This window comes from Halichoerus grypus, chromosome 9 (assembly GCF_964656455.1).
Source record: "Halichoerus grypus chromosome 9, mHalGry1.hap1.1, whole genome shotgun sequence".
NCBI classification, from domain to species: Eukaryota; Metazoa; Chordata; class Mammalia; order Carnivora; family Phocidae; genus Halichoerus; species Halichoerus grypus.
Window position 1 is genome coordinate 144817679 of NC_135720.1, and position 22297 is coordinate 144839975.

The 22297-nt window shown below is 48.0% G+C and overlaps 1 protein-coding gene and 1 long non-coding RNA gene across 3 annotated transcripts; one reads left to right on the forward strand and one right to left on the reverse strand.

Annotated features, from left to right (window-relative positions):
* Positions 1–668: 668 nt before the first annotated feature.
* Positions 669–13230, forward strand: LOC118547710 (uncharacterized). 2 transcript variants are annotated; one of them, XR_013441510.1, is made up of 3 exons: positions 669–1946; positions 10912–11034; positions 12634–13230. It is a non-coding gene; the product is annotated as an uncharacterized LOC118547710 (long non-coding RNA). The 2 variants fall into 2 exon arrangements; XR_004923232.2 differs by lacking the exon at positions 12634–13230 and adding an exon at positions 11887–11947.
* On the reverse strand, positions 3124–5515 carry UBD (ubiquitin like modifier D). Its single transcript, XM_036111293.2, has 2 exons — positions 5378–5515; positions 3124–4128 (listed from the first exon to the last, which is right to left on the reverse strand). Exons 1-2 carry the CDS (start codon positions 5426–5428, stop codon positions 3658–3660), a joined length of 522 nt encoding a protein of 173 aa, XP_035967186.2. The 5' UTR covers positions 5429–5515; the 3' UTR covers positions 3124–3657.
* Positions 13231–22297: the final 9067 nt, after the last annotated feature.

Below are 22297 nucleotides of genomic sequence, written 5' to 3' on the forward strand. Positions count from 1 at the left end.
TGTAAACAAAAATAAAATTGAATATGCAGGGAGCATAAGCTGAACCATATAAGCATGATGTTCTCTGGGGGGAAAAGAGATTTTCCTGAAAAATAAAAAAATAAGGGATTATGATTTTTATTTTTTTTTAAAGATTTTATTTATTTGACAGAGAGAGACACAGCGAGAGAGGGAACACAAGCAGGGGGAGCAGGAGAGGGAGAAGCAGGCTTCCCACTAAGCAGGGAGACCGATGTGGGGCTCAATCCCAGGACCCCGGGATCGTGACCTGAGCCGAAGGCAGACGCTTAACGACTGAGCCACCCAGGCACCCGGGGGGTTATGATTTTTAAACTCAGAATAGTGAATATGAAGTTTATCTGTTTCCTGATACCTGCCAGGAAAGGTGAAGTACCAAGATTTCGCTGTAATATTTAGTCATCACATCAACCATATGGTTTCTGTACCATTAGGAAATGTGACTCAGCATCACTCTTCCAGGGTAAAAGGCTTCTGTGTCGGGTCCCCTTTTCATTCAAATGACAAATATTCTTTTTGCAATGAGAGCTGGGGGATAATCCAGGAGCCCAGGAGGTTATCTAGTTCAGACGACTCCTTTTACACATGGAAACACAGAGGCAAAGGGAAATGCAGTTACTTCTCCATATCAAATAATCCACCTGGCCAAAGGCAGTTATGCTAGGTGGGACCCAGGGCTCCTGGCTTCTAGCTTGGTGTTCTGCCAGATGACTGTGGGTTTCAAGGCCCGTAGATCATGACCATCACACTAGGGAGAAGCAGGAGGGGCATGGACATTGGTGGCACCTAGAAGAGAGATTCCCCACAGATTGACACTCAGTATTCAGCTAATGGTTGTATTCACAGAAGTAGAGCCCCTGAAACAAAGAAGGTGATATAGTTCTAAGCTACCAAGTGTTGGTTCTACCAAGCCTAGGGTATTACACTTATTCTTAGGCACCACACACTTTAGAAGAAGGGGAGGGAAGCTCAGGGGGAAATCTGTCTTCAAATATCTGAAGGACTGTTCTATGGGAGGAAGATCAGATTTCTACTCTGGCCCCCAGGAGGACCCTCAGAACCCGGGAAGCAGCCGAAAAGGCACTGATTTGGAAAGGAAACAAGCCTGACCACAAGTCGCACAGGGCCACTCACTAGCTGTGACCTTGGGCAATCTCCCCTTTCCGAATCTAAGTTTGTTCTTCTACAAAGTGGAGCTTCTTTCTCCCCCAAAGAGCCTGCTAAATACCTCAGCTAAGCTATCCTAAGGTAGTGCTGGCTTCCCAAAGTCAGGGCTCAGGTCTGTAATGAGACAGCGCGGTGCGCTCCCATCCCGCCCCCTCGCTCCCGTGCGCCCCTCGCTCCATCCCGTTCCCCGCCCCCACGCCCCGGGCTCCCGGGCTCCCCTTCGCTTGCAGGGGTGAAGTCACCCTTCCGTCTGCGTCCTTGCAGACACTCGGAGTTTCCTCCCGCAGGCCGACCACAGCGCCGAGGAGCGCTTCCTCCCGCCGGGTTTCTCCGACCGGCCCGCGCTGCAGCCCGTCCTCTTCGCCCGCGTCCTGCTCTGCTCCCTCCTGACCCTGGCGGGCAGCTCGACCCTCATCCACGCACTGCTTCCTGGGCCACCGGCGCTGCCCTCCGCCGTCATCCTGGCCTCGTGTGGCGCCGTGGCCCGCGCCATCTGGGGCCTGCGGTCCCGGGCGGCCTCAGGACAGCGGTGGGCACGTGTGGGCCCCACCTGACCGCCGTCTGCCTCTCCTATGGCTCGGCCAGCGACACCTGCCTGCAGCCCACGCGCCGCTCCGACCAGGGGCGGGGCAGGCTCGTTTCCTCTTCTACACCGTGGTCACCCCGGCCCCCAACCCGCTCATCTACACCGTCAGGAATGAGGAAGTGAAGGGGGCAGCCAGGAAGCTCCTGGGGAGTCTGCGGAGAGGGCAGGCTGGACGGTGAGTGCGGGGGGGGGGGGGGGGGTAGGGAAGAAAGTGTTAGCCCAGGGCCCACGGAGGGGAGTGCCCATTGGGAAGGCAGTTAGCCTTAGCCTGCCCATTTCCGTGTGAGAATCTGCAAGATTTGTCCTCAGGGAGTCCAAGGTCACTGGGGAGGTCCCACCCTCTGCTCAGGAAATGTTCCTGTGCTTGAGGGCAAATCCCTCTACCCTCCCTATGTACAGGTTCAGGGAGGGGGAAGTGGCCTTCGGGCTTTCTCTTAAGCTGATGAAGAGAGAAGGCATGATTTAGAGAGGACCTTCCCCATCCTCAGGGGGTACTGTGACCACTCCTGAAGAGTCCATATGCTGGTAAGATCATGTATGACAGGACAGTTAACGTTCACTCTCTCCCAGTCTGATGGCACACATCATGAAGACCCCATGGTGTCTAGCTTCAGGAGTCCCCCAAATTAACAGAGAAATCATGGACTCTACCCTGCAGCAGACCCCATCCAAAAAAAAGGAGCCACAGTTGCTCATCTCAGGAAATCAGTCCAACCTAATGCCCACCTAGCCAGGTCGCTAGTGCCACCAAGAGCACTGGACCCCAAAGTGTAACAAGGAACTCCCCTAAGTGGGGCTTGTGCTGGTTGGGTTAAGCTAGGGATCTCCTCTGCACAAGGTGGTTAAGAACAGAAGGGACTAGACATGTCTTAGATGGTGAGGGAAATGTGTTCCTGACCAGTCATGAGACCCAAGAGGGACAGTGAGACAGACGAGTGAGTAAGGGGAGGAAGATGGAGGAAGGGACCCAAGTTCCCCAGAGAGGAGCAGACACCAGGGGTGCAGGAGGCAGACAGGAAAGAGCTCTGTCAGCCAGAACCCGGGCAGAGCCTTGGGAGTCAACCAGAGACCAACCCAAAGCCCCCACCCAAATGATGCCCCCACCCCTAGAGAAGACCTGCTAGACCCTAACGCAGGCAGGACAGAGACTGCTCAACAACCACACCTCCCCCAAGGAGCCCCCACTGGAGAACAAAATCTCTGAGTCCCGAGGGAGGGTATCTTTCCAAGCCCACCATCATCCCCAGAAATAAGAACAGTTGAATTCAGTGTGGGGCATAGAGAATAAGATGGCACACCGTGCCAGGATTCATTTCATACCAAACAACTTTAAATAAGGACCGAGAAGGTAGTTTAGTTGAATTTCTAAAGTCTTTGTTAATTAGATTATAATCATACCAGAGAAATTAACTCACTTTAATATAAATCATTTCACTGTTCTCTATAAGCAGAAATTCAATTTGATTCAACATATTGAGTGACATTACAGATGAAATATATCGGTGTAAACACAGAAATTAGGGGAACATGGATCCCAATGTAAAACTTGCTATCTTGTTGGACAGAAGAAGAAATAGGAATTTTTCTAAAAATCAGAGGGAACCAGGAGAGGATTAAATTGCAAGCTGGCTTTGATGCTCTCTCTCCTGTGCCTTAAAATGTTATTTTCTGTTTTCAGTAATATACACAATCCAGCCACCTAATCAATTACGTTAGATCAAAAAATCATGGAGTTAGAAAGTTCTCTGCAGTCTTCCTCCCCACTTCACCCCTAATTTTCTCTATTTATCTTTCTCGTTAATTTGGGGAAATCATCAAAGGATGTGGGTGGATTAAGAGCTAACAGTAAGCTCTTTTGCTCCTAATATCACCCATTCCTGGCAGGCTCACCCCCCAATGCAGTGGGCTGTCAGGAAGAGTAAATTGCCCCCTCTGATGCCATAATCTGCCATGGTCTTCCCATCTTCCAGCCTCTTGCCGTTGCAAGTCACAATCTGTTTCTCAGGCATGATAGCGGTCTTGGTCTCTATCATCTGTTTCACCTGGGCCACTGAGCTGGACCTTCGCACCTGGAGGAGGTGCCGCTGCCCCTGATCACGTGACTCCACCAGAAACAAGGGCAGCTCCTCATCACTGGGCTTCACCACCTTTAGAGTGAGGTGGATGGTCGTCTCCTTGTCAATGCCGTAAGATGACAGCTTCCTTTGGGGCTTTAGAGTCTTGGAGCCCATCAAAAGGACCTGGTCTTGCACGGGAACCTTGGTCTTAGCCCGGACGTGTTCATTGATCTTCTTCACTCTGTCACTCACGTTAGCAGTGAAGGTCATTGATGTCCCTTCTTCAGAATAGACCTTCACCTGGACAATGAAGGCCAAGAGACCTCAAATCAAGGTGCCTGGAATGCCTGCCATCTTTTACACCACTGTCCCCTCCTTGCCCAGCCCCACCCTCCCTGCCTGCCTGGTCCTCCAGCTCCTTTACAAAAGTTGTGTCCCTCCCTTTCTTGGAACTTCTCTTTGGGAATTTCAAGCTTATAACACAGGAAAATCAGTCTTATTGCTTTACAACCATACCTCTCATTCATCCCAATGTCATTAGTGATTTCCCACGTTATTTGCCTGCCTCCTATCTGGATAAAGTTTGTCAAATGTCAAAAACTAAATACAATTACAAAGCATCCCAAATTATATACCAGACACTAAAAACAACTCCTAAAGAGAATTCCCAAGACTTGTCAGCCTCATGGGATGCTCACACACTGCTCTCCATGACTACTTTAGAAGGAAACCCTGGCCAGGACACATATTCTCTGTACTCCTGGTTTCTTTCTTAATGTCCCGTGGCCTTGTCATAACTCACACATTACAGTGACACTGTGTTCAGTGTGACTTGTTCCCCGGACTTCCTGTGTTTTTACATCTACCTATTGCAGAATATGATCTCCTCCTGTTGCTAGACCAGGGCCTCACTCACAGAAGGTAGGGCCAGATCTAAGTTTTCCTTCCATAGTCTGAAGCTGGGCAAGCTCACCTCCGTGTTGTCACTGGAAAGCCTGGGAGGACTTCCCTCATGCTCCATTCAAAACCATCTTCCCAGTTGGACATCACAGACATTTCCTCACTGGACCGATGCCCCTCCATGCTAAGGACCACTTTGATGCCAGCCCATCTATAGTGCCCATACTCTTTATAGGCTCATGTATCAGATCATTAACAGCTTAGAGTAAATGGGTTTTGTGTGCCTCTCTTTTGGGAGGAGAAGGAAGTTGAAGAGCCAAGGGACCTCTAATCAGAAGAAGGAAAAAGGGCTCCAGACAATATTCCCATAGTTTCAAATCCAGCCCTGTGATTACGAAGCCCACTCCCACTTCCCACCATCCTCCCCTAACAGTGGCCAGTTGGGTCTGACACACAAGAGCATTCAGGAGCCAAATGAGCTGCTTCTATTCGCAGAATCTTCCTTCCGCTTCGGTAGCTATCAGAGCCTGTCTCATCCCCTGCAGGATGCCTTCCCAGCCACTCTGCCCCCACATCCCTCATAGACTCACTCCCCATCCCTTGGAGGTGCTTTTTCTCTCCCCATCCCCACTTTCAAGCCCCAACTTACACAGAGGCAGGAAGCACTGGATGCCATGTTTGCAATCAAGGGAGCAGACATAGGAGGCTGAGGAAAAGGACGTGCATCCGGCTTATATAAGAGCTGAGTTGGAAATCCCCTGCCTGAACCACTGTGCCTGTGCCCTTTTTTACATGATATCATGAATTTTCTTTCACTTTCACTAGGGCAGAGTCAATAAACAAAGAATACTCTCTGATCAAACACATTCCTCTGTTCAGAACTTCCCCAGTTAACAATCCACCACTCCCAGTCCTGACTTATGACTGCCCAGCCTGGGGCCCTGGGCCCTCACCCACTTCAAGACCTTTACTGTCTGATGGTCATCTCTTGCTGCTTTCAAGAACGTGCCCCATGCCATCACTCAGGGGCCTTCCTGAGAGCAAGGGTGCCCAGGAGAGGATGTAGGCGTCTGTGAGGAGTGATGTGACCATGAGCAGCCTGTTCACACCAGCCGGGCAGATTAGGAGGTCCAGGAGAGGATGTAGGAGTCCGTGAGGAGTGATGTGACCGTGAACAGCCTGTTCACACCAGCCCGGCAGAGTGGGGGGCCCAGGAGAGGATGTAGGAGTACGTGAGGAGTGATGTGACCGTGAACAGCCTGTTCACACCAGCCCAGCAGAGTGGAAGGTCCACGAGAGATGTAGGAGTCCGTGAGGTGTGATGTGACCATGAGCAGACTGTTCACACCAGCCCGGCAGAGTGGGAGGTCCAGGAGAGGATGTAGGAGTCCGTGAGGAGTGATGTGACCGTGAACAGCCTGTTCACACCAGCCCGGCAGAGTGGGGGGCCCAGGAGAGGATGTAGGAGTACGTGAGGAGTGATGTGACTGTGAACAGCCTGTTCACACCAGCCCGGCAGAGTGGGAGGCCCAGGAGAGGATGTAGGAGTCCATGAGGAGTGATGTGACCATGAGCAGACTGTTCACACCAGCCCGGCAGAGTGGGAGATCCAGGAGAGGATGTAGGAGTCCATGAGGAGTGATGTGACCGTGAGCAGACAGTTCACACCAGCCCGGCAGAGTGGGAGGCATGACTGGAGATCACACAGGATACACAGGCTGCTGTGAGAGGAGACGGGAGTTCAAGTCCCGGGGTGCCACTTGCTACCTTAAGTTGTGCAAGTCTGTTCAAGTCCTTAGATGTTTGTTTTCCGGTCTGAACATGAGATGATTGGAGGGAATTCAGAAAACAGCTTGTGAAATGGACCTTACATTCCCGGGTCTTGAGCTCTCTAGCACTGTCCCTATCCTGTCACAGAACCTGCAAACCAAATCTAGTACTTAGAACAATCCTAGCCCAACAATCAAGTGCTAAGCCCACCTTCGTGCAGCAGAACAGCACACATCGGCTCTCACACCACGGTGACTCTGCTTCCCACCTTGACTCCTGGGCACTCCCTACTCCCGGTCCTCGCACACACACCCGTGATGCTCCTTCCTCCTTGGCTCTGGAGGTTTGGATCCGGACAAAAAAGGGAGGGCACAAGCTGTGTGCCCTCAGCGAGTTTACTTGGCTGCTCTGATCCTCCTAACACTCCAAAGGAATCACTGCCCTCTCCCAAACTCTCAGGACGGTGCCACAAAACACATTCTCAAAACAGCCTTTATGAAAGGTACTCCCAATTTTTTCAAAGTAAAAATCCCATAAAAATGTCATTATCATCTTTTTTGCTGTGTTCTTAGTGGCCATTTACTGTACCTTCAGCACTAATAGGTGTCAAATGATCCCATTTTACTGCAGGACTTTCCATCCTGGAGAACTTGGGTTTATAGAAGTGCCTATATAGAGTAATGGGATCCCAGAACCAATCCAGTATTTCAAAAAAAAAACTCAACATAAATCAGGTTCTTCTATTTGAAGCTCTTATTAGATAGCCATAAACTTGGAAAATTATTATTTAAATGTATTTTGTGGGGTAGACATACTTTTCAAGCACATAGGATGGGTATGAAGGGGGAAGAGTGCCTGATGGAACAGACTGGAGACAGTGGGCCCTGCCAGTCTCCCTTCAGATGCCTCTCTGGGTTCCTATCATGCCCTGTGTGCAGAAACCAAGATTGTGATCTTGGATCTGCAGGTGCAGCCCTGCATCCAGTGTCCAATAGGATCTGCGGATTCTGAAACATCACCAGTAACCGTGCAGAAAAGGTCTGATCAGGTGGAAGGTAGCAGGGAGCGAGCCCACAGCAGGAAGAAGAGAAGGGAAAGCCTCACAAGGCTCCTCACTTCCACATTTCACCTGTGCCCATTACCGTCTTAGACCTTTGCCTCATTTCTAGAAAGGGAAGCAGAGAGGAGGTGTCTAAAGCTGCTTAGCATTAAATCATTCTTCTCGTCCTTCCCCTTTTTGCCTTTCCTGCCTGGGCAGCCTACACCATCTTGGGGCAGAGGTCTCCTTTCTCAGGGGAGCAGGGAATCTCGAGAGAAGCTCCTGCAGGGAGAGCCCAGGAACCACATTTCTCAGGAATGGTGTCTGTCAGAGCTGTACCCCCAGCCCAGACCAGAGCTGCAGATCTGCAAGTCTAGCAGCTTCTGTGCACGATTCCTAGTTCCCTGCATATGCCTGGACATACAGCTCTCTGCCACCAGGTCAAAGAGCATGTGTGTCCTTCCAACTCTACCCACAGTGTCAGGGATTTATACAGATACAAGATGTAAGCTGTGCCTCCTCCAGGAAGCCTTCCCTAACTCCTGTCCTAGTCTGACTCATGTGCCCATCCTCTGTCCAATCATTCGCCTTCCACAAGCCCCTCAGGGCAAGTTTCTCCAGCAGGAAGATCATCTGCTTACTTGTCTATTCACCCCCATGAAACAGTGGAGATCTGGGGGGGTCATGATTGTGTCTTGATTAACTTGGGTCTCCAGCACTTCCCGGGCATGCTGTCTGGTACAGTAAATACGTAACTTTTACCAAATGCATGAATGAACTAAAAAAAAATAAATGAATCGGTAAGTGAATAACAAAAAATGGAAAATAACATTTGATGAGTACTCATCATATTTCAGGAACTGCACAAGATATTAGTAAAAGGCACCTGATGAACTGCTCTAGCTTTCTAATGAGGTAAATATTAGCATCTCCACTGAGAAGCAAGCAGTGGACTCACCCACAGTCACATTAGTAGTAGCTGTGAGCAAGTCTTCAAATGCAAATCTCTACTGCTGTCCGTCTACTAATCTCCCCCCAGTGGAAGGGAAAGGGGGAGGGCATGGCATGCATACTTTGCATCATCTGAAGGGTACACATCAGGGAAGGGGTACAGACAGACAAAGGAAATCAGAGCCTGCAAGGAGCCTTGTGAGGAATGAGCAAGGAGAGCTCCGGGCCCATAGTTGGTAGGAGCATCCCTGGGTGGGAGTCCCTGCCTAGACCACTGGGCAGCCGCCAGCAAAGAGCCGTGAGTGCAGCAGACAGAGCCTGGGGAGAAGGGCAGCGCTCCCAGGACTGGCAGGGTTAAGGTGCCACTGTCACACTCTCCTCAGCCATAGGGGATTTCCAGCATGCAGCTACTTCAAGGGCCCGCCTGGGACTTTCCCGGAATAACTAATTCAGGGGATTCCCCACCCAGACAGGATCTGGATTCTGAGAAACACTGTCCTTGCAAGGAATCAGAATAACAAACCTAGACATTGACCTCTCTCTTTTCCCTCCTCCCTTCCTCTGTGTAGTTCCCTTCCATGCCAAGGGGCAGGGCAAGGGCTGTCCCCGTGCCCTTCTGCTGAGTCACAGCTAAGATTTCCCCTAGGACCTGACCTCCTCCGTGCTTCCTAGCACACTGTCAATCTGACTTTTTTTTTCCCTCTGTGTCACAATAAATGTTTTCAGAGGCAGAAAGATCTCTTTCCATTTGCCCTTCGACAAATTCAGGGCACCAGCCAAGGTAAAAGGTCATGCTGATCTCACCAGGTCATAAAACAAATGTCTCAGATGCACACAAACCTCCCGGTGTGACTACCTCACTGATGGGCAGTCTTGGGCTGGTCACTGCCCCGCTGAAGCCTTCCTGGAGAAGAGGCCTCTCTCCTGTCTCTTTAATGGTGCCCAGGAAAGAGTTTGTAGAACTGCTTTGACATCTAGATTATCGCTTCAGAGATGTAAGCCAAACTCAGTCAAAAACCTACTGTGACTTTTCCTTTATTCATGATTGGGGAAAAAAACTCATGCACTCTCAAAGGACAATCTGAAAATACTTATAAATACAAGTCTTTATTTCTGGGTTTTTCCATTATGTTCCATTGATTTATATGTCTGTCCTTATGTCACTAGTACAGTCTTTAATCCTCAAGTTTTATAATAAGTTTGGAAATCAGAGTATATAACTTCTCCATCTCTCTTTTTTTTTTTTTTTAACAAATTTCTTTTGGCTACTTTCAGTCCTTTATATTCCCATATAAGTTTTAAGATTAGCTTGTTAATGTCTTTAAAAAAAAAAAGTCCTCCTTTTTTGGTAGATATTGTATACAGAGAGCAATTTGAGGAGAATATCCATTTTTAAAGTTTCTTCTAGAATTTTTATAGGTTAGCAGCTAGGTCTGTGATCCCTTTTGAATTAGTATTTGTGTATGGTGTGAGGTAAGGAGGTCCAGATGAAAATACTTGTGTGTGTGTGTGTGCACACACATGTGTATCTGATTGTCCCAGGACAATTTTCAAAAAGACTATCTTTTCCTCACTGAATTGCCTTGGTTGCTTTTACGATTTATGAAGAGTACTATGCTTTATATAGTCTCCTTGATCTTGTTTCCTTCACTCAGCAGATTTCTGGCATATTTGTCCATACTGTTGCTCACAAGTATAATCTACCCATTTTCACTGCTCCAAGTGTTCTATGAGATTTATCTGTTTCTGTACGCTGAAAGGTATTTGGGTTGTTTAGTCTGGCACATCCATTTTTAGGTTTCATAGCTAAGTCTGATGGCAGTGTGTGAAAGCTGGCTGAACCAACACACTGGGAGGTGCAGGATGGCATACGGCCGGGACCACCCAGGACCGAACCAGTCTGACTCTTCTACTTCCCATGCAAATTATTTACCCTCCCTGAAGCTTAGTACTTTCTTCTGTAAGTTGGCGGTTTCACTCAGGATTAGGCTGTGCTACCATTAACAAACGTGAAAATACATGGCTTTACAAGGCCAGCAGTATATTTCACTCCACGTCAAAACCCATAGGTAGACGATTCAGAGTCAGTATGGTAGTTCTCCCCCAAAAAAACACTCAGGGCCATGCTCCTTGGAACTCTGCTATTCTTAGGATACAGCCTACATGGTTACGGTCCAAATGGTCATCAGCACTCGTGCTCTGCTCTCATCTATGCATTGAGTGGATCCATCATGAACCAAGGTCAGTTTCTTTTCATTCCGTCATTGTGTCATAAGGCACACCTCCCTCCAAGGCAGATTAAAGGTAGTTACAAACTCTAGGACAATCCTCCCATCAAGGGAGTCCATTTCCATTCCTCTCGAGTCTAGGTTTGGCTATGACTGTGTTATGAGAACTGGCTGTCCCACCCTGGTCTCTTACAGCCCTGAGTCACCATGTAAGAAGTTTGACTACCATGTCTGAGGCACCATGTGGAGAGGTCCTAAGAGAACAGGTGGATGGAAAGCAATCCAGAAGAACCGAGACTTATGATTGAACAAACCAAGGTACTAAGCATAGGAATAAAGCTTTCTTTGATGCTCTAGAGCAGTCCATTTACCGGTTGCACCCCTCCAAGTGATCCCATCTGATGCTACATGGAACAAAAGAAACACCAGCCAAACTTTCCCTGTGTCTGGCTCACAACATTATGAGCTACCATTAAATAGTTGTTGGCTTAAGTCACCAATTTTGGGGACAATTGGTTATGCAGCAGTAGATAACTTGGAACGCCCCCAGTGCAGCCACCGGTGTGAGTAAAGGGAGAGGTAGAAGCAAGAATGTGGATGGCGTGGAGAGCTGAACCACTTGCTCATAGGCCTTGTGCAGCACTCGGTTCTGCTCATTCTTGATCTGGGACATAGTATTTCTATCTTACGGTAATTAAAGCTGTAACTCCTGACCTTATCCCTTGACTGGTTTGATAGAACCCAGCTCATGATGGGCAGTTCCCGATAACCCCATGGACATTTGATGTCCCATGTCAGGAGCCCTGTCTCTACTAAAGCCCAGTAGCGAGGCAGGAGCTATCCCCTAATAGGATACGCTTCTTTGCAGTAGATAGCATGGCTTGATCAGGAACCCAGGGGTTTGTGTTGTGACTCTCCTTTGGGGGCTTACCAGCAGGAACACCACTCTGAATCTTTTCCCACCACGGTGACCTCTACAGCCGGAGGGTCTGTTGGATGTGGTGGAGCTACTACGGAGCCCTGTTCTGTTCTGGGCTCCAGCCAATCACTGGAAATGGTCTCATAAATGTAAACATGTTGCCTCTAGAATAAAAGGATGACCAGGCATTAGTGGTGTTACCATTAACTGTGTTAAATATGACAAGGAATAATCTGTCCTTTACTTTACAGGGATGACCTGGCATGCTCCAGACCACTGGCCCTCTAGAAACTTCAGGGATGTGGAGGGCCTTGAATCTTCATAGGGTTTCTCTCCCACTCTTGGGAGTACATTTGTTGTACCAATACCACCAACATATTCACCAATTCTGGCTCATCCTGCTCGAATAATTATATGTCATCAATATGATGGAACCGAGTGAGGTTTTGTGGAATGTCCAGAAGGCCCATGTCCAGGGGCTGCTGGAGCTGCCTCATATTGTCTCATGAGAGCTGTTAGATTTTCAGGCATTTTGCAAACCAGTTGTTAAAACAGTCATTATTAAAAATAAGTCATTATAGGGGCGCCTGGGTGGCTCAGTCGTTAAGCATCTGCCTTCGGCTCAGGTCATGATCCCGGGGTCCTGGGATTGAGCCCCGCATCGGGCTCCCTGCTCAGCGGGAAGCCTGCTTCTCCCTCTCCCACTCCCCCTGCTTGTGTTCTGTCTCTCACTAGGTCTCTCGCTGTCAAATAAAATCTTAAAAAAAAAAATAAGTCATTATAAACATAAGTTATATTAAAAGCAGAGATAATATTTAAAACTGATCATTTCTTAGTTATTTTACCATATTCTATGATTTTTTTACTTCTATTTGCATTTATTTTATGAATAATTTACTCCTAGGCCATAAATTTTTGTTTCGTCAGTTTCTTCTGGGATATCTTTTTCTTCTGTGCAACCTCCCCTTCCGGTTCAGGAACAATCTGCTCTTTTTCAGTAAGGATCATCTCAATGTGGCAGGGAGAGCTCACGTGTGGGTGAATCTGACCATGAACGCGGTAAGTTCTGTGTCGCATCTTGGGGGTTTTGTTCACCTGGATGTGCTCAATGACCAGAGAATCTACATCTAAACCCTTAAGCTGAGCATTACTCTCTGCATTTTTAAGCATGTGCAGTAAAATTCAGCACTCTTTTTGGGCCACCAGCCCTGTGTCCAGCCCCACTGTTTGGCCAGGGCACACCTCCCAACTCCACCATTGTAGCCAGGGAGTGGTGCACGCTGCTTTTGCAATGTGACATCCTTCAGATACTTGGTGGCTTTCCAGATATGCGTATTCTTGATGGCCAGGGCAGTTTCAGATGTGTTCCTAAAGTGAACACAAAGATTCGACCTCTTGATTGGCATGATTTTGTAGGGTTACCTGGGTCAAGTGAATAGTGAAATATTTTCAGAGATCACCTCAGGCTGCTTACGGGAAGAGCTATATTTTATGCTAAACTGTGCTTATTGACATCTATTGTGTCTGTATGATTAAAAAAAAATACTATGATATACTGCGTGGGGGTGTGTTACCATGTACAGCTCTCCAAATCTGCATTTTCAGTAAAGTCACACTGGCAGCTTAAAATTGGGTGTGGTAGAAATATTTCCTCTACAGAAATCAGCAAATAGGACAGACCACACTTTTCTGCCTGTAGTACCAGCACACGCTGTCCACGTCCCTTTGGACCATGTTATGATGCCAGAGTTATGATACAGTAACATAAACGTACAGTCGTACACACATTGTGTAGATACCAGCACACGCTGTCCACGTCCCTTTGGACCATGTTATGATGCCAGAGTTATGATACAGTAACATAAACGTACAGTCGTACACACACCGTGTAGATACCAGCACACGCTGTCCACATCCCTTTGGACCATGTTATGATGCCAGAGTTATGATATAGTGACACAAACGTACAGTCGTACACATACCGTGTAGATACCAGCACACGCTGTCCACGTCCCTTTGGACCATGTTATGATGCCAGAGTTATGATATAGTAACATAAACGTACAGTCGTACACACACCATGTAGATACCAGCACACGCTGTCCACGTCCCTTTGGACCATGTTATGATGCCAGAGTTATGATATAGTGACACAAACGTACAGTCGTACACATACCGTGTAGATACCAGCACACGCTGTCCACGTCCCTTTGGACCATGTTATGATGCCAGAGTGATGATACAGTAACATAAACGTACAGTTGTGCACACACCATGTAGATACCAGCACACGCTGTCCACGTCCCTTTGGACCATGTTATGATGCCAGAGTTATGATATAGTGACATTAATGTACAGTTGTACACACACCGTGTAGATACCAGCACACGCTGTCCACGTCCCTTTGGACCATGTTATGATGCCAGAGTTATGATATAGTGACATTAATGTACAGTCGTACACACACCATGTAGATACCAGCACACGCTGTCCACGTCCCTTTGGACCATGTTATGATGCCAGAGTTATGATATAGTGACATAAACGTACAGTCGTACACACACCATGTAGATACCAGCACACGCTGTCCATGTCCCTTTGGACCATGTTATGATGCCAGAGTTATGATATAGTAACATAAATGTACAGTCGTGCACACACCGTGTAGATACCAGCACACGCTGTCCACGTCCCTTTGGACCATGTTATGATGCCAGAGTTATGATACAGTAACACAAACGTACAGTCGTACACACACCATGTAGATGCCAGCACACGCTGTCCACGTCCCTTTGGACCATGTTATGATGCCAGAGTTATGATACAGTGACATAAACGTACAGTCGTACACACACCGTGTAGATACCAGCACATGCTGTCCACGTCCCTTTGGACCATGTTATGATGCCAGAGTTATGATACAGTAACACAAACGTACAGTCGTACACACACCATGTAGATACCAGCACACGCTGTCCACGTCCCTTTGGACCATGTTATGATGCCAGAGTTATGATATAGTAACATAAACGTACAGTCGTACACACACCGTGTAGATGCAAACTGCTTCTCATCCTCCATCCTGATAGTATTTGAAAAGAACACATTCACTGGGGCAAGATGGCAGAGGGTAGGGGACCCTGTTTCAACGGGTCCCCTGAATTTAGCTGGATATCTACCAAAGCATTCTGAACACCCAGGAAATCAGCCTAAGATGTAAGAATAGAGATCTGAATCCCTACAAGCAGAAAAGCACTGCCTATCGCAAGGTAGGAAGGGTGGAGTCATGAATCTGCCCGCAGATATTGGAAGATAAACACAAGATAAACAGAAGGGGGAGGGAGCCGCCACCGGCTCCTGGAAAGTGATACAACACCGGAGGGTAAAAACTCGTACAGCGGTACTGGCAGGGAAAGGGCTTTAGAGCAGCGCTCAGGCAAGACCCAGAGCTGCGGGTGCTCAGGCCCGCAGCCACTCCCGGTTCCAGAAGCACAGAGGGCAGGGACACACTCGGCCCCTGGGTCTCCCTGGGTGGACCTCTGAGAGGGTTGCTGTGGGGCACACACCACGGGAGGCTGTGGTTTTCAATGCCGCAAACAGAAATGGAGACTGGTGTTCTGGAGGGTTCAGTGAAGCGATCAGACTGCGATTTCTCTGCTCTGGAACAGAGGTTTGGGTGCAGCCATTTTTGCTCTGACCCTCGGAAGAGGCTCAGAAAGCTGCCAGAGAACAAAAGCTCAAAAAACCGGTTTACACGGAGCCCAGCCCCCCACCCACAGGGGGCAGGGCAACTCTGCCCAAGCAGGGCTGCCTGAGAAACTGCACGCAGACCCCTCCCCCTGAAGACAGGCTGGAAGAACAAGAGGACAACAACCCGAGGGTCCCATAAAACTGTAAAATCCCAAAATCAGGGGAAAATAGTGTATTGAGCTCCAGTCATTGCTTCACGGCTTGTTTATTTTTCAGACACAACTCTCTTTTTCTTTTTATTCTTTCTCTTATGCTTCTTCTGTTTTCTCTTTTTACCTTTTTCTCATTTCAACTAGATGTTTAATATATCATATTTCATAGTAGCTTTTTAACTTGTACTTTTTCACACCTATATTTTTTTATAGATATATGCTTCAATGTAGTCCTTTTTTCCCTATTCAATATTACCTTTATATATATACCAGTTTTACTTTCCCTGTAAATTTGGGAAGTAGTGTCCTCTAACAAACAGAACAAAATACACCCAGTAAGAACTGAAACACACTACTTTGTCCACACTGAGAGATTATAGCCCCCCCATCCCCTCACCCCCTTTTTAAAAATTTTTAATTTTTTTCTAAAATTTTTAAAATTTTATAAAATTTATTCTTGTGTTTCATTTTGGCTTTGTCTTTTGGTGGTGGCTTCCGAGCACTCTGGATTTTCCTAGGGTGCATCTTGCTTGGGTCGCGGTTGATATTTTAGACTCTGTACATTCCCTCAACCATGCCTCAACAGAGTGACTAGGAGGAGGAACTCCCAACAAAGAACCAGAGACAATGGCCTCACCTGCAGACTTAATGGATATGGATATAAGCAAGATGTCAGAGATAGACTTCAGGAGAGCAATTATGAAGTCAATAGCTGGGCTTGCGAATACCATTAGTGACAACATAAAATCTCTGAGGACAGAAATGAGATCTAATCAGGCCAAACTTAAAAATGCTATGAATAAGATGCAGTCTAACTGGATACTCTTAACAGCCAGGGTAAAAGATGCAGAAGAATGAATTAGTGATCTAGAAGATAAGCTGATAGAAAGGAAGGAAGCTGAGAAGGATAGGGATAAACAGCTAGAAGCCCATGAAATCAGACTTAGAGAGACCAATGACACCATGAAACATTCCAATGTCAGAATTATTGGGATCCCTGAGGGGGTGGAGAGAGAGAGAGGACTAGAAGGTATATTTGAGCAAATCATAGCCAGGAACTTCCCTAATATGGAGAAGGAAACAAGCACTCGTGTCCAAGAGGCAGAGAGGACCCCTCCCAAGATCAATAAAAACAGACCAATAGCCCGGCATATAATAGTAAAACTTGCAAATCTTAGAGCCAAGGAAGCTAGCCTGAGAGCAGGTAGGGGGAAGAGATTACTTACGTACAGAGGAAGGAACAACAGAATAACGTCAGACCTGTCCACAGAGACCTGGCAAGCCAGAAAGGGCTGGCAAGACATATTCAGGGTACTAAATGAGAAGAACATGCAGCCAAGAATACTTTATCCAGCAAGGCTGTCATTCAGAAGAGCTTCCAGGACCAGCAGAAACTGAAAGAATATGTGACCACCAAGCCAGCCCTGAAAAAATATTAAGGGGGGTTCTATAAAAGAAGAAAGATCCCCAAGAGTAACATAGACCAGAAATTTACAATCTATAGAAACAGGGACTGTACAGGCAATTTAATGGCACTAAATTCATATGTTTTAATAGTTACCCTCAACATGAATGGCCTAAATGCTCCCATGAAACGGCACAGGGTTGCAGATTGGATACAAAGACAGGACCCAACCATATGCTGTCTACAAGAGACTCATTTTGAACCTAAAGCCACCTCCAGATAGAAAGTGAGGGGATGGAGAACCATTTATAATGCCAAAGGACCTCAAAAGAAAGTGGGGGTAGCAATTCTCATATCAGACAAATTAGATTTTAAACCAAAGACTGTAGTAAGAGATGTAGAGGGACACTATGTCATACTTAAAGGGTCTATCCAACAAGAAAAATCTATGTCCCCAACATGGGAGCAGCAAACTACATAAGCCAACTGCTACCCAAAATTAAAAATCATATTGAAAATAATACACTTAGGGCGCCTGCATGGCTCAGTTCGTTAAGCAACTGCCTTCGGCTCACGTCATGATCCCGGGGTACTGGGATCGAGTCCCACATCAGGCTCCCTGCTCTGTGGAGAGCCTGCTTCTCCCTCTGCCTGCCACTCCCCCTGCCTGTGCTCTCTCTCTCTGTCAAATAAATAAATAAAAGTTTTAAAAAAACTAATAATAATACATTTATAGTAGGAGACCTCAACACTCCACTCTCAGCAATGGACATAAGCAGATCAACAAAGAAACAAGAGCTTTGAATGATACATTGGACCAGATGACTTTGTAGATATATATAGAACATTCCACCCTCAAACAACAGAATACTCATTCTTCTCAAGTGAACATGGAACTTTCTCCGCAGAATAGATGACATACTGAGTCACAAATCAGGTCTCAATCCATACCAAAATATTGAGATTATTCCCTGCATATTTTCAGACCACAATGATGTGAAACTGGAGCTCAACCACAAGAAGAAATTTGGAAATGAACTCAAACACCTGGAAGTTAGAGAGCACCCTGTTAAAGAATGATTGTGTCAACCAGGAAATTAAAGAAGAACTTAAACAATTCATGGAAACCAATGAGAATGAAAACACATCAGTCCAAAACCTATGGGATACTGCAAAGGCGGTCCTAAGGGGGGAATACACAGCCATCCAAGCCTCTCTCAAAAAAGTAGAAAATCCCAAATGCACAAACTAACCTTACACCTAAAGAAGCTGGAGAAAGAACAGCAAACAAAACCTAAACCAAACAGGAGAAGAGAAATAATAAAGATAGAACAGAAATCAATGAAATAGAAACCAGAAAAACAGTAGAACAGATCAAGGAAACTAGAAGCTGGTTCTTTGAAAGAATTAATAAGATCGATAAACCACTGGCCAGACTTATCCAAAAGAAAAGAGAAAGGACCCAAATTAATAAAATCATGAATGAAAGGGGAGAAATCATGACTAACACCAAGGGAATAGAAACAATTATTAGAAATTATTACCAGTAACTATATGCCAACAAATTAAGCAACGTGGAAGAAATGGATGCCTTCCTGGAAACTTATAAACTACCAAGACTGGAATAGACCAATACCAGTAAGGAAATTGAAACAGTAATCAAAAACCTCCCAAAAAACAAGAGTCCAGGGCCAGATGGCTTCCCAGGGGAATTCTACCAAACATTTAAAGAAGAAATAATACCTATTCTACTGAAACTGTTTCAAAAATAGAAATGGAAGGAAAACTTCCAAACTCATTCTATGAGGCCAGCATTACCCTGATCCCAAAACCAGACAAATATCCCATCAAAAAGGAGAATTACAGACCAATATCCCTGATGAACATGGATGCCAAAATACTCAACAAGATCCTAGCCAATAGGATCCAACAATACATTAAAAGGATTATCGATCATTACCAGGTAGGATTTATTCCTGGGACGCAAGGGTGGTTCAAAATTCACAAATCAATCAACATGATAGAGCACATTAATAAAAGAAAAGAACCATATGATCTTCTAAATTGATGCAGAACAAGCATTTGACAACATACAGCATCCTTTCCTGATTAAAACTCTTGAAGGGGCGCCTGGGTGGCTCAGTCGTTAAGCGTCTGCCTTCGGCTCAGGTCATGATCCCAGGGTCCTGGGATCAAGCCCCACAGTGGGCTCCCTGCTCTGCGGGAAGCCTGCTTCTCTCTCTCCCACTCCCCCTGCTTGTGTTCCCTCTCTCGCTGTGTCTCTCTCTGTCAAATAAATAAATAAAATCTTTAAAAAAATAAAAACTCTTGAAAATATAGGGATAGAGGGAACATACCTCAATAACTTAAAAGCCATCTATGAAAAGCCCACAGCGAATATCATCCTCAATGGGGAAAAAATGAGAGCTTTTCCCTTAGGGTCAGGAACACGACAGAGATGCCCACTCTCCACTATTGTTCAACATAGTACCAGAAGTCCTAGCCTCAGCAATCAGACAACAAAAAGAAATAAAAGGCATTCAAATTGGCAAAGAAGAAGTGAAACACTCTCTTTGCAGATGACATGATCCTTTATGTGGAAAACCCAGAAGACTCCACCCCCAAATTACTAGAACTCATACAGCAATTCAGTAATGTGGCAGGATACAAACTCAATGCACAGAAATCAGTTGCTTTTCTATACACTAACAATGTAACTGTAGAAAGGGAAATTAAGGAATCTATTCCATTTACAATAGCACCAAAACCATAAGATACCTCGGAATAAACCAAAGAGGTAAAGGATCTATAGTCTAAAAACTACAGAACACTTATGAAAGAAATGGAGGAAGACACAAAGAGATGGAGAAACATTCCATGCTCATGGATCGGAAGAATAAACATTGTTAAAATGTCTATGCTGCCCAGAGCAATCTATACCTTCAATGCCATCCCTATTAAAATACCAATGACATTTTCCAAAGAGCTGGAACAAACAATCCTAAAATTTGTATGGAACCACAAAAGACCCCGAATCATCAAGGGAATGTTGAAAAAGAAAAACAAAGCTGGAGGCATCACGTTGCCTGATTTCAAGCTATATTACAAAGCTGTGATCACCAAAACAGCATGGTCTTGGCACAAAAAGAGACACATAGATCAATGGAGCAGAACAGAGACTCCAGAAATGGATTCTCAACTCTATGGTCAAAAGACAGTCTCTTCAATAAATGGTGCTGGGAACACTGGACAGCCACATGCAGAAGAATGAAACTGGACCATTCTCTAACACCACACAAAGATAGACTCAGAACGGATGAAAGACCCCCATGTGAGGCAGGGATCCATCAGAATCCTAGAGGGGAACACAGGGAGCTCCCTCTCTGACCCCCACCACAGGGAGCTTCTGAAAGGGTTGGCTTTAAGCATCATTGCCTCGCCCCCTTCCTCCGCGCCCATCGGAGTTCTTCGGGATGGAGGGGACTCGCCCGGGGTCACACAGGACCGCTGTCCGCACGCCCACCCGGGTCCTGGGCTCTGCCAGCAGAAGGGCGACGATGCTCGGGTCACCGCCCCTCTCCAATCCAAGTCAGCCCCGGCGGAGAGTGCAGGGCTGGGCAGCCTCCCCGGGGAAGGGTGCTGCTGGCCCCTGCTTAAACCCAACCCTTAACCCCGAATCCCAGCTTCACCCTATCCTGACCCTAAATCCGACCCCTGACCCTGAGCCGGGTCCTAGTCTTCACGCTGTAACACTCAGCTCACCCGAGGCCTCCAACCCGGATCCTCTGACCCCTAACCCCTGACCCTGACCCCCTTACGAGCCCCTAGCCCTCCCTCCCAGCTCCGCACACCCGCACCCCGACCACGGGTGCCTAACCCCGAGACTATGCTGGGGCTTCCTGAGGCGCATCATATACAAGCGGATCCCGCCCTCTCCAGGTATTGGGGCCATAGATCCTTGGATCGAGGCCAAGAGCCCAGACAGTCGGAAAGTAGCGACAGTTGGCGGAGAGGGCCGAGGGAGGACGTCTGCAGTGCCAAGGATTGACGGAGCCGGCCGAATGGTGACGGGGAGGGCCGAGTCATGACGGGGAGGGCCGAAGGAGGATATGTGCCGTGTGGAGGATTGACGGACAGGGCCGAATGACGACGGGGAGAGCCGAGCGGTGGAGGAGAGGGCCGAGGGAGGACGTGTGCAGTGCCAAGGATTGACGGAGCCGGCCGAATGGTGACGGAGAGGGCCGAGAGAGGATATGTGCCGTGTCGAGGATTGACGGACAGGGCCGAATTGTGACGGGGAGAGCCGAGTGGTGGAGGAGAGGCCGAGGGAGGACGTGTGCAGTGTCGAGGATTGACGGAACGGACCGAATGGTGACGGGGAGGGCCGAGTCGTGACGGGGAGGGCTGAGGGAGGGTATGTGCCATGTCGAGGATTGACGGACCGGGCCGAATGGTGACGGGGAGGGCCGAGGGAGGATATATGTAGTGTCGAGGATTGACGGAGCGGCCCGAGTGGTACGGGGAGGTCCGAGGGAGGACGAGTGCACTGTCGAGGGTTGACGGACCGGGCCGAGTGGCGGCGGGGAGGGCCGAGGGAGGACAAGTGCACTGTCGAGGATTGACGGACCGGGCCGAGTGGCGGCGAGGCGCGCCGAGTGTCTACCGAGAGGGCCTACGAGGGCTGAAGGAGACAGTGTTAACGGACACCAGGGAGTGCTGGCGGGAACAGCGGTGGATCCACGGAGAGGGCCGAGTGGGGGCGGGGCGGGCCGAGGGAGGACGTGTGCCGTGTCGAGGATTGACGGAGCAGGCCGAGTGGTGACGGGGACGGCCGAGGGAGGATATATGTAGTGTCGAGGATTGACGGAGCGGGCCGAGTGGTGACGGGGACGGCCGAGGGAGGATATATGTAGTGTCGAGGATTGACGGAGCGGGCCGAGTGGTGACGGGGACGGCCGAGGGAGGATATATGTAGTGTCGAGGATTGACGGAGCGGGCCGAGTGGTGACGGGGACGGCCGAGGGAGGATATATGTAGTGTCGAGGATTGACGGAGCAGGCCGAGTGGTGACGGGGACGGCCGAGGGAGGATATATGTAGTGTCGAGGATTGACGGAGCGGGCCGAGTGGTGACGGGGACGGCCGAGGGAGGATATATGTAGTGTCGAGGATTGACGGAGCGGGCCGAGTGGTGACGGGGACGGCCGAGGGAGGATATATGTAGTGTCGAGGATTGACGGAGCGGGCCGAGTGGCGGCGGGGAGGGCCGAGGGAGGACGAGTGCACTGTCGAGGGTTGACGGACCGGGCCGAGTGGCGGCGAGGCGCGCCGAGTGTCTACCGAGAGGGCCTAGGAG